Source organism: Phocoena sinus, chromosome 7, assembly GCF_008692025.1.
Source record: "Phocoena sinus isolate mPhoSin1 chromosome 7, mPhoSin1.pri, whole genome shotgun sequence".
Taxonomy (NCBI): Eukaryota; Metazoa; Chordata; class Mammalia; order Artiodactyla; family Phocoenidae; genus Phocoena; species Phocoena sinus.
In genome coordinates, this window is record NC_045769.1 from 23,344,761 (window position 1) to 23,358,068 (window position 13,308).

At 35.5% G+C, this 13,308-nt stretch overlaps 1 protein-coding gene across 2 annotated transcripts in view; it reads right to left on the reverse strand.

Moving 5' to 3' along the window:
* Positions 1–13,308, reverse strand: part of SPAG16 (sperm associated antigen 16) — an 879,748-nt gene that overhangs the window by 348,166 nt on the left and 518,274 nt on the right. For both annotated transcript variants that reach the window (XM_032638543.1, XM_032638542.1), the window contains one exon: positions 5,152–5,278. In XM_032638543.1, coding sequence (XP_032494434.1) covers positions 5,152–5,278 — 127 coding nt within the window. The remainder of the gene's footprint in view (positions 1–5,151; positions 5,279–13,308) is intronic.

The window sequence follows — 13,308 nt, forward strand, 5'->3', positions numbered from 1 at the left end:
TGGGAATAGGAACATACATATCGATAATTACCTTAAATGTAAATGCACTAAATGCTCCCACCAAAAGACACAGATTGGCTGAATGGATACAAAAACAAGACCCATATATTTGCTGTCTACAAGAGACCCACTTCAGACCTGGAGACACACAAAGACTGAAAGTAAGAGGATGGAAAAAGGTATTCCATGCAAATGTAAATCAAAAGAAAGCTGGAGTAGCAATTCTCATATCAGACAAAATAGATTTTGAAATAAAGACTATTAGAAGAGACAAAGAAGGACACCACATAATGATCAAAGGATCGATCCAAGAAGAAGATATAACAATTGTAAGTATTTATGCACCCAACATAGGAGCACCTCAATACATAAGGCAAATACTAACAGCCATAAAAGGGGAAATCGACAGTAACACATTCATAGTAGGGGACTTTAACACTCCACTTTCACCAATGGACAGATCATCAAAAATGAAAATAAATAAGGAAACACAAGCTTTAAATGATACATTAAACAAGATGGACTTAATTGATATTTATAGGACATTCCATCCCAAAACAACAGAATACACATTTTTCTCAAGTGCTCATGGAACATTCTCCAGAATAGATCATATCTTGGGTCACAAGTGAAGCCTTGGTAAATTTAAGAAAATTGAAATTGTTTCAAGTATCTTTTACGACCACAACAATATGAGACTAGATATCAATTACAGGAAAAGATCTGTAAAAAATACCAACACATGGAGGCTAAACAATACACTACTTAATAACAAAGTGATCACTGAAGAAATCAAAGAGGAAATTAAAAAATACCTAGAAACAAATGACAATGGAGACACCATTTGACCCACCTCCTAGAGAAATGGAAATAAAAACAAAAGTAAACAAATGGGACCGAATGAAACTTCAAAGCTTTTGCACAGCAAAGGACACCATAAACAAGACCAAAAGACAACACTCAGAATGGGAGAAAATATTTGCAAATGAAGCAATTGACAAAGGATTAATCTCCAAAATTTATAATCAGCTCATGCCACTCAGTAACAAAAAAACAAACAACCCAATCCAAAAATGGGCAGAAGACCTAAATAGACATTTCTCCAAAGAAGATATACAGACTGCCAACAAACACATGAAAGAATGCTCAACATCATTAATCATTAGAGAAATGCAAATCAAAACTACAGTGAGATATCATCTCACACCAGTCAGAATGGCCATCATCAAAAAATCTAGAAACAATAAATACTGGAGAGGGTGTGGAGAAAAGGGAACCTTCTTGCACTGTTGGTGGGAATGTAAATTGATACAGCCACTGTGGAGAATAGTATGGAGGTTCCTTAAAAAACTTCAAATAGAACTACCATGTGACCCAGCAATCCCATTACTGGGCATATACCCTGAGAAAACCATAATTCAAAAAGAGTCATGTACCAAAATGTTCATTGCAGCTCTATTTACAATAGCCCGGAGATGGAAACAACCTACGTGTGCATCATCAGATGAATGGATAAAGAAGATGTGGCAGATATATACAATGGAATATTACTCAGCCATAAAAAGAAACGAAATTGTGCTATTTGTAATGAGGTGGATAGACCTAGAGTCTTTCATACAGAGTGAAGTAAGTCAGAAAGAGAAAAACAAATACCATATGCTAACACATATATATGGAATTTAAGAAAAAAAATGTCATGACGTACCTAGGGGTAAGACAGGAATAAAGACACAGACCTACTAGAGAATGGACTTGAGGATATGGGGAGGGGGAAGGGTAAGCTGTGACAAAGCGAGAGAGAGCCATGGACATATATACACTACCAAACGTAAAATAGATAGCTAGTGGGAAGCAGCTGCATAGCACAGGGAAATCAGCTTGGTGCTTTGTGACCGCCTGGAGGTGTGGGATTGGGAGGGTGGGAGGGAGGGAGACACAAACGGGAAGAGATACGGGAACATATGTATATGTATAACTGATTCACTTTGTTATAAAGTAGAAACTAACACACCATTGTAAAGCAATTACACTCCAATAAAGATGTAAAAAAAAACTATATATAAAATATGAATTTTTAAAAATCTGGCTGTTTCAGTTTTTTTTTGTTTTGTTTTGTGTTTTAAAAAAAATGTGGTAGATCTGAAACTAGTCACCGGAATTGCTAACGCAACTCAAGTGAAATGATTCTGTTTAATTCCAGACTTGCTGTCATATATTATTTGTAGTCTTTTATAATAACATTTAGTTAACAACTTGAATTGTCTAATTATTAATAACCTAAATGAAGTGAATTTCCCTTTGTTTTACATGCTAATTCTATTTTATATAGATACCAATTTAAATATATATATTTTAACATCTGGTTTGAAATATTTTCAGAAAATAAACTAAATGAACTTCATTTCTAATGATTGATGTATTTACCATAATTTATAAACATTTTATTTATACCAAAGTATTTTAGAGTCCTTTCCCTAGTATTAATGACTATAAACCTAGCATGCATACTACTAATAAAATTGTAATCATAACATTAATAATAAAAATTTTAATTTCCCATTAAAACCAATATGAAAAATATATATTAATATTGTTTAAAGAAATACAACCTTTTTATGGACATACATTCAATCCACATGCTATCCTGATGTATGCTAAATGCCCTGTGCTGTGCTGAATCCCTCTTTTCTCCCGCTCTCAGACATATTGTAGGAAATAAGACCAGTATACAAGGAGTTCCCAAAAAGAGGTAGGAAGGCCACCGTCAATAAGCAACTCTAGGCATTTAAGGCAGATACACGAGAGGCAACTTCTCTTTGTAAGAGCAGTTTTACTTCCAAGCATTAGTGCTCCAGTTTTTCACAGGAAAGAAAATAAATAAGAGACATGTTTTCTGATAACATTCAGTTATAGCACTCTGAGAGACAGACAAAAAAAATCTGATATCAAAATAAAATGAGCATAAAATTTAGGTCACTACTAAATTGATACTTTCTCTGTGGGTTTTCCTTTACCAATGGCTTTTATCCACACTTCACATGTAAGTATTTAGGCTAAATGCATTGAAAATCTTGCTTTTTCATTGATGCTCCATTAGCAGGAGTGAATTCTGTTGCACCAGGGTCTAAGCTATTTTAAAGCAAGAAGGAGGTTGTGGCACCATTTTTACCCAACAACAAATCATTCTGATTTTACTCTTAATTCATGGCTGATACACTTTTCCCACAGTGCCCCTTGACTGCTGCCCCTTGACATGCTGCAACATGTGAAGTTGTGTCTAAGGTATTTGTCATTCTACCATTAGCTGTTTTTCTATAGTAAGTGAACCTAAGGTCTCCTTATTCTCTATTTATCCTAAATCAATTTGCCTCAGAGGACTAAATAGAGCCTCCCATAATGAACTTGGGTCCCTGTTCATACTATCTGGATGCTCATCATCATATTCCTTTATTGATGTCAATCATGCATTGTGTACGGGAAGATAAATGGGAAACATTACAAGTTGCATTTCTTTCCTGACTCACGAACCATAAAATATGGAGTTTTTTTTCTTTTTAGTATAGACTCCTACATTATCCTCATCAAATGTTGCTAAGAACAAATATGGCGACCCTGTTTTGCATATTTTGGCATGCCTCAAATTACTAAAGTGTGTGCTCAATTAGTTGTGTTTGCTCTTTCCTGAACCTTTAATCCTTTCCTCTCCCCTACCGCTAAGCAAATAAACATGCTGTCTCCTATTTGAACAAGGGAGACCTCTATTTGGATCCTACAGGTATAGACTTTTCTCTTCTTCATCTCCACAGCCAAACTCTTTGAAAGTGTAGTTCCCAAATTCCATCTCCATTTCTTCACATCTAATTCACTTCTGAAGTCACAGTAAGCAAGGATTATCTAGTTTTAACACTGAAAAATCCCACAACCCAGGAAAACTCTCAGTCTTAGCTAGATAAACTGGGACAGTTGGTCACCTTTAAACCCCTTTTCTTTCCTCCCATTATCTCCACATCCAGTCACTCTTCAAATTGTAAGAGTTAAACCCCTTATCTTGAATCCATACTTTCCTTTATACTCTCACAGTCTCCTAGTTAAAATTCTCATCTGCTCACAGCCTACTGTACAAGCCTCCTATATGAGAATGACTCCCTTAACTCTACTATCAAATTAATCTTTCTAAAGGGCTAACCTGATTGTGTTACCCTGTTTGCTTAACATGCTTTAATAGACTCCTTCTGAAAACTATAAAATTTCAATCAGATACTTAATGATCTTGTCCTTGTCCATCTGTATACTCTTGCTTGTTTTTTCTTCCTCCTTCCTTAAGCTCTATTCAAACATATTATTACTCTCAGAATATGCCTTTGTAGCCTCATACTTCTATGGCTTTGTACCTGCACTGCTGTTTCCTGGAACCCACCTTCTCGAGATTACCTGGTATATCCTACTTACGCTCCAAATCTCAGCTCAAGCACAGCCTCCTCTTGGGAGCCATCCACAGCCTTCTAGGCAGAGAAGAGTTCTCCTTCTTGCTTTACCCCTGCGTCTTGTATCCTCTTCCATTTTAACACATACCTCATTGCATTAAAATCTCGTTTCTCCTTCCTTTCCAAGCTACAAAGTCCTTAAGGAGAGGTGCTATGCATTTCCCTGTGATATGTAATGTATCAGCAGAGTTTCTATCTCAATAAAAAATTGTTGGGCTTCCCTGGTGGTGCAGTGGTTGGGAGTCCGCCTGGCGATGCAGGGGACATGGGTTCGTGCCCCAGTCCAGGAAGATCCCACGTGCTGCGGAGCGGCTAGGACCGTGAGCCATGGCCGCTGAGCCTGCGCGTACGGAGCCTGTGCTCCGCAATGGGAGAGGCCACAACAGTGAGAGGCCCGAGTACCGCAAAAAAAAAAAAAAAAAAAAAAAAAAAAAAAAATTGTTGCATTAATGTTTAATGAAGTAATTACATTATTTTTATAGTCCTACTTTTAGGAGGCAGGGTACATAAAAGCACATAGACAAAATCTTCTAAATAGGAACTTATTACCATTCTTTAACCTACATGCCCCTGTACAATTACTTCATAAAGTGTACCTAATACCTGAAAAGTGACTAAGAGTAACTAAACCTACAAAAATTGGAAAAAGTGTTGATGATTTGCTTACCGTTCTTGCATCCCATGCAGACAGGGACTTATCTGCAGAACCTGTGAGAAGAATGTTGGAGCCAGGAAAAAACTCGATGCTGTTCACAGAGTCTGTATGTCCATACAAAGTGCATCTGCATCTTTCACTGTATAGAGAAACAGTAAGAGTTAAAGCTGTAGGACTTAGCGCTACATGTCTCTTATGCTGTCTATATAATGCTAACAAAGATAGTTCAAGTTTCTGAGGCATAAAGTAGCTTTACAAGTGGCAAGACGTACAAAAATAACATTTTAAAAGGAGAGTTCTACAACCACCTTATATTCTAAGCACTTTATAGAATTAGCAGCATAAAATTGACTAAATTTAAATTACGTTCAATTTATAAAGTCAGTTGGTAAAGTCATCTTTATACTACCTCATTTATTCCTTATCATGAAATGACTACTTAAAAACTGTTCCCATCTCATAAAGGAATACACTGAGGAAGAAAACATTTCATAATATGGGAAGACCAGAGAAACTACTTTAAGTTGCTCAGTCTCTCTTCCTCCCCCCGCCCCACCCCCACCTCAGCTGCTTGGGTTTACGTTAGAATCACCTGAGATACTTTTAGAAGATACTCCACCTCAAGCCCCAGACATTCTGTTTCACTGGATCTGAGATGGAGCCTGAGCAGAAGTGTGAATTAACAAATCTAAACCCGTGGTTCTCAAAGTGTTTTACCCAGACCGGCAGCATCAGCATCCCTTGGGAACATATCAGAAATGTAAATTGGGCCTCATGCTAAACCCACTGAATCAGAAACTCTGGGGCTGGGGCCCAACTGTCTGTGTTTTACAAGCTCTCCAGTTGATTCGATACTCACAGAAGTCTGAGAACCACTGATTTAAATGATTAGAAATAACTCGTAAGGAAAGACATCTGCAGCTTTGCCTTTTGCCATTTTACGAAAGGACTGTTTCTTAATGAAGCAGGATATATTCATAGAGCAGTATCACTTCTCATTTGTAATGTTTGATTGTCTTTTAATTAACTTTATTTATAAACCTACTTTAAAAGTAGAGAAGAAAAAAAAAAATAGAGAAGAAACAGGATAACTAATAATGCTGAGAACAGAGGAGTCAATATAGGTACATTTCTAGTATGATAACCAGCTCATTAAGCTCTGATCAGCTGACGGCTGTCTGGCTTGAGCCATGCCAAACGTGACAGTATGGTGGAGTGGAAAAAACTCTGCTATGGGAGCTGGTAGCCTGGGTTCCAGTCCTAACTTTGACAAGAACTAGCAGGGTTACCATAGAGAAGTTATTAACCTCAGTGGCAGTAGGGGTCCTTCTTGTGAGAATGAGATTACTTAATCTGATACACTGAGAGGTACAATCTAGCTTCGACAATCTGAGATTTTTGACCAAGGTTGTAAATGTAAAAGGCAAGGGAAGAAGTCAAATTGAGCATAACATCTAAGAACTGTTTGGAGCAAAGTTAGTTCCTCCTTACTTAAATTTTGGCTTTTTTGAGAAGTTAGAAAATATTAAGATTTATGTGGATACGTATGTAAGTTACTCAGTTTTGCCCCTTGATTGAGACTTTTCATATCAAAGTGAAGTATTATAGTAATTAATGTCAGGAACAAGGAAATGAAATCAATAAATTCATTAATCAGGGCCATTTTGTATCTGTTTCTTTATCTTAATATTTCTGAGAGAGGCTGATAATATTTTGATCATTAAGGTTGATGAAAGGTCAATATATACCAGGGGTCAAAAACCATGGCCCATGGCTGGCTGCCTATTTTCGCAAAGAATGATTTATTGGAACACATCAATTTGCTTACACATGTCTATCGCTGCTTTCCCATGACAACAGCAGAGTTGCACAGTTATGAGAGACCATATGGTTCACAAGCCTAAAATATTTAATACCTGACCCCTCAAAAATATATTTGGATATTTGTAAGTATGCTCAGATTTTATTTATGACATTTTTTTGAGATGTGTGCTAAAACTTACAGGATAAATTCTTTTCTTTTATTTTTAAAGAAGTACTGTTTTATGCAGAAATTTTACCTGCTGTTTTCTAATGATTCTCAAAATATAAGTATAAAACATTTCTTTAAACGTTTATATTCCAAAGCCCACTATATTGACATAATCATCTTTAACTATTAGAGTAATTGCTCCAGATATAGCTCTATGACAGAGAAAAAGAGAGATTGATTTCATAAAAAAATGAAAATTATATAATGTAGTAAATTATTAAATTAAATTATATAAGAAAGTCAATAGTTTATTATGAAATATCATTCTCTAAAAAACATCCTCACATTAAGAAAATATTAAGTATGTTATTTTTAGTCATATTTCACTTATAGAAAGTATAATTTAAAAAGGAAATGTTTATAATTATAACATGTATATAATTCCTCCCATTTTTCCTTTATTCACCTACCAATTTTTGGAAATCATTTTGTTAATCTTACAATGTCAAAAATTATAACACATACATATGATCAGTAATCACAAATCCCAGTGTTGCTCAGTGCCTCCCATCTTCCTAGTGTTCAATTAATATCTATTTAAATTAATCCTCTGAACCCATACTTTTATATATTTTCTTGATTATTCAGTACTTCAAGAGCAATTCTGAATGGTTGTAATATCTTGGGAACATCAGTTCTCCTCCTCCAATGTTTGTGGAGGAATGTTTCACTGTCTCATACCAGGGGCAAAGTCTGAGGCCAGCCGAATCTCTCTTCCCTTTCCTGTCTAACTTCCTTTGTGGATGATTTGCTTTTTATACCCATAGCCCTAACAGTTCTTTTGCAAACACTGGAGTTCAGAAATTTCACCATGGCATGGCTTGATAGCAATTTCCATCTTAGACTTTTGTTATCCTAGTAAGTAGTTATTCTTTCACTATATCTTTATGTTTTTCTCTTCCATTTATTCTGCTTTTTTTTTCTTTTTTCCCCCTTAAGAACACCAGCTATGTTTTATTTTGTCTCATTTTCCTCTACGTTTAACATTTTCTCTATAATCCTTGTATCCTTATATATATATATATATATATATATATAAAATTTATTTTTCATACCTGTTCTTTATAATTCTTAGTTGTGGTTATTTGTGTGTCTGTGAAGAGGGAGCAATCAAAAACCTTTATTTATATTTTTGATTTCACTTTTTTCCTGATATTTCTCAGTCTGCTTTCCATCTGCATCTATTGTCTTATAAAATCATAATAAAATGCTTTAGCTCTTTTGATGTTCTATTTTATTATGTAAAATCAACTTGAAATATAGCATTTTGGGCTTCCCTGGTGGCACAGTGGTTAAGAATCTGCCAGTTCAGGGGACACAGGTCTGAGCCCTGGTCCGGGAAGATCCCACAAGCTGTGGAGCAATTAAGCCCATGCACCACAACTACTGAACACACGTGCCACAACTACTGAAGCCTGTCCGCCTAGAGCCCGTGCTCCATAACAAGGGAAGCCACCGCAATGAGAAGCCTGCGCACCGCAACGAAGAGCAGCCCCCACTGGCCACAACTAGAGAAAGCCCGCACTCAGCAACAAAGACCCAATGCAGCCAAAAATAAATAAAATCAAAATAAATAAATTTATAAAAAAAATAAATACAGCATTTCTGTAATTTGACTGAAAATATAGAGGACTTTTTGTCTGAATTATTGGTAACTTTACTTATGTAATTCCTTGTGCACTGTATGATCTTCAGTGGAATTTGGTTTATATTCATTTTTTCTTCAATTTTTACAATTCATTATCAGTTCTGGGTTGGTTTCTTTTTATTATGACTTAACATTATATGGGACAGCTACTTGCTAAAGATTAATGGCAAAAGGAGGGAAATTAGATTTAGGTTAACTCTAATTTCTAATCAGATTTGCTATCTTCCCAAAAGACTTCTCACTGTGTGTGTTACTGGCTTGATTCCTGAAGTTCATCTTTCCTCCACTTTTATATTTTAAAGTACGGATGTAGCTTGTTGCAAAACCTCTCAAGTCACAGGCTCTATATTAACTCTAAAGGCCCCTGTCTCCCTTACCACCCTCAACCTGCCTCACCTCCGGCAGTTTCCTTGATCTCCTTTATCCAGCAATAAAACTGTCTTGCTGGGATTTGTGCTACGATGATAAAATAACCGGTACTGTGCCTCTCCCTCCACAACAAACAACTATAAAATGACACAAATTACATGAGGCAACTGTTTTCTGGCACTGAACTAAACACAGCACAGGATGGGAAACCTTGAGCAAAGAAAAAAATTCAAAGAGCTCCATGACCTCACTGACTTTCTTCTTGGAAGCACTTCCCTGCTATCAAATATAGTAGTAGAACTCCAGTAGATTTGAAGTCTCACTGAGCCAAGAGGAAATGGGAATAGTTTGACCTGCTGCTGTGCCTGAAATTTGCAGTGAAGGGTATGTGAGAAAAGGGAGCTGCATGGGAAATGGCAGTAGTTTGCGTGGGGATTTGCTGTGAATTGCTGGCCAAGGTCTAGATGGCATTTCGACAGAGTAAGACTCTACAAGCCCTGTGTGGTTGAGTGCCGTACGATGATACCAGAGACCAGGAACTGTTGGAAGACACCGGACTTTAATCCCAACTAGAGTGGAGGGAACTCAGTAGGCACCTCAGACTTTCAGTTATGACTACAGAAAAGCACCCACCATAGGAGTAAGGGTCAGGTTCATGAATTAAGTTCAAAATCAAAATAGACTTGTCCTTACCAAGAATAAAACTAAGCCTGAAAGGGCAAAAAATTACCTGCCTATAATTAAACAGATTGCCAGAACAGAACTCACTACCTTTTGTAGAAAGATCACTTAATATAGACTCCCTACAATTTGCTATTAACAACATCCAGCATATAATTAAAAAAAAAATTGGTACACACGTGAAGAGGTGAAAAATGTGACCCATAATCAAGTAAAAAGCCCAGTAGTAGAAACAGACTCTAAGATGAATCAAATGTTGGTAATCAAAGATCAAGACTTCAACCATATATCATAAGTATGTTTAAGGATTTAAAGAAACAGTTATAATGGGTGTACAAATAGAGACTCTCAGACAATAAATGGAAACTATAAAAAAAAGAATTGATAAGTATAACACATGAAATAAAGTTTATTGCACGAGCAAAATAGTAAGTTGGATACTACAGATAAAAGGATCAGTGAACTTGAATAAGATCAATAGAACATACCTAAATTGAAGAACAGAGAAAAAAATATTGAAAAACCATAGATAGAGCCCCAGTCATCAGTGGGGGTAATCGTATGGTCTAACACAGGAATAACGGGGTTTTCAGAGGTGGCGGGTAGGTGTAGAGGAGGAGGGAAAGAGAAAAGGATTAGAACATTTTTGAAAGAATAGTGGCTAAAGTGTTCCTCAATTTGATGAGAAGTACCAATGTACAGATCCAAGAAGCTCAGGAAAATCCAAGCATAGTTAAGAATAGACAGAACACACCTAAGCATATCATAGTAAAACTGCTAAAAGCAAAATCTAAAAAAAAATCTGAAAGTCACAATCAATGAAAGAAACATAACATGTAGGAAACAATGATGTCAATGGCAACTGACCTCTCAACAGAAACAATAGACAGAATACAATAAAACAACATTTTTAAGGGCTGAAAATGCAATAATCAGTTAAAATACCTTCAATAATGAAGATGGAACAACTTTTCAGATAAATGAAAGCTGAGAAAATTCATCACCAGCAGGTCTTTCCTATATGAATGCTGAAGAGAAGGTATTCAGACTGAATGGAAAGGACACCAGATGGAAACATCTGTATACAGAAAAGAATATCATCATCTGAAGTGATAAATATATGGGTAAATGTAAAACATCTTTTTCTAATTTTTAAAAGATATCTGGCTAAAGTAAAGATACCATCATTGTCCTGGACAGTGTTTTAAGTACGTAAAAGTAAAATACAAGACAGCAAAATCACGAAGATGGGGTAAACATGGAATTACACTGTTTTAAGGTCCTTACGTATTAGATGAAGTAGTACCATATTAACTCATTAGATTGTGATTAAAAATAATATTGTTGACTATTACAACAATATACTTTAATCTCAATAATACTGAATAAAAGAATCCAGATAAATATGTCTATGTATCATATAATTAAATTCATATGAAGTTCAAGAACAGACACTCTATGGTTATAGAAACCAGACAGTGTCTGCTATGGGGAGTGGGCTTTCATTAGATGAATGGGAAATTTCCTGTGGTCATAGAAATGGCCTATATCTTCATTAGTTTTAAAGGTATATACATTTGTCAAAACTCATCTAATTGAACACTTAATAAGCTGCCCATTTCACTGTATATATTACCTTGACTAAACAATTAAAAATAAATAACACTTTTCAGAATACGTTTTCCTTCTGGCTTCACTCTCCTGGTATGTGGGACACAATAACTACTTAATATACATTTCTGTGAATAATTGAATATTTATAGTGATCCTATTCTCTTATCAAGTACATCTCCATACGTGCATGTGTCAATTGCATGCATCTTCATAGATGGATAAAGAATCTTTAATATTTGGAATAGCTATACCATTAACATATATATCTCTGTTTTCTAAAGGCATGTATAACGTAGTTACTGTGAAGTCTTTTATGTTTAATTAAAAAGGAAATATAAAGAAATAGACAAAAATCCACAAAAGATTTAACAGAAAAACACGAGAGAAAATAAAACAATACAGATAACTGCATAAAAAAGATGTGTGAAAGCATCAGCAAAATATTAAAGAATGATTACTATTTCTAACCTCCTGTGAGTTATTACTGAAAGATAGTTCCACCTCTGACAAAGTTAAGCATTGCTATTTGCAAGTAGTTCATTAGTGGTAACTTTTTAAAAGGCTGTATTTATTAAATAGAATAAACCTGAATAGAATTTCTATTATTTTTTAATTGAAGCATTTCAACCTATAAATAAGTATGCTCTTACCTTAATCTTTTTTACAGACAGAATTTGGCAAAAGACTAAAAAGTCTCCTATTTGCAAAATCTGGTACTATTTTTAAGGCAAATGCAACAGTATTATAAATATGATTATACCTGTTTCATCACAATGAAGATCTAACATGTACACAGAAAATGTATAATTTAGAAACGTGTGTCCTTACATATGTGCACTATTGTGTCCTTCCATATTATGTGCACTGTTGCACTGTGCACATTCACAACTGATATTCAGGCTTTGTCTGTTGTCATTAAAACCCAATTTAATTATTTGGGAGTGTATTCAGTTATGGTAGTGGGATAGAGGGAGAGATTCCTCAGTGATTTATTCTAGCGCTCATAGTTTCCCAATCAAAAAGAAAAAGCTGGGTCTTCATATAGCTTAAAGGAAGAAAGAACTGCTCAAGGGGGCAAGAAATCTGCTCCCAAGTCACTTGTTTAATGTGTGGGGCATTCCAGGTAGACAGGCTGCAAGAGCAGGCTTGTAAGAGATTAATTAGCTGCCAGAGAAGGAAGTCCCTCCCATTCAGAATTCTTTGCAAGGTGAAAATGGACTAAAGTGATGGAGCATGGCAGCACCGCAAGGGATGGAAATTATTTGTACATTTCCATCAAAAACATAAACCCTGAAGCCTGATGCAATTTTAGCTCTGTTGCTCTGTCTGCTGTTTTCTTATAATTTTTGTAGGGAGAAGTTAGTTCACAAGAAAAAGCCCTTTATTAACCCACCTCCTGCTTTTACTTTATTTCCCCTTTTTTCTTCTATCTCTCTCCTTGCCCACCTTGATTCAATTTATTAGTCTGGTAACTGAAAGATGAATATTTCTCTGAATTTTGAACTTGCTATAAAACAAAGTGATCTGCTCTTCTAGAGCAAATGCCTTTTCTTTTAAAATATATTTCCCATTTGTAACTTGTAAGAGGGCACCGTTTTAATACAGTTCTCCCTTGTGAGGCATTAAATTTTAAAGGTTTTATTTCCTTTGGTGTGTTGGCTGTAACACTGTTAATATTGGATATGAAACTGTACTTTTGAAACTTCAAGCTTGTATGAACTTTCAGATCAACAAAATGTGGTTAATGGAATTATGGAACATTTACAAAAGGCAGCAGCAACATATATTCAAGTGAATATGAAGAAAAAGGGTAAAAATTTTATCT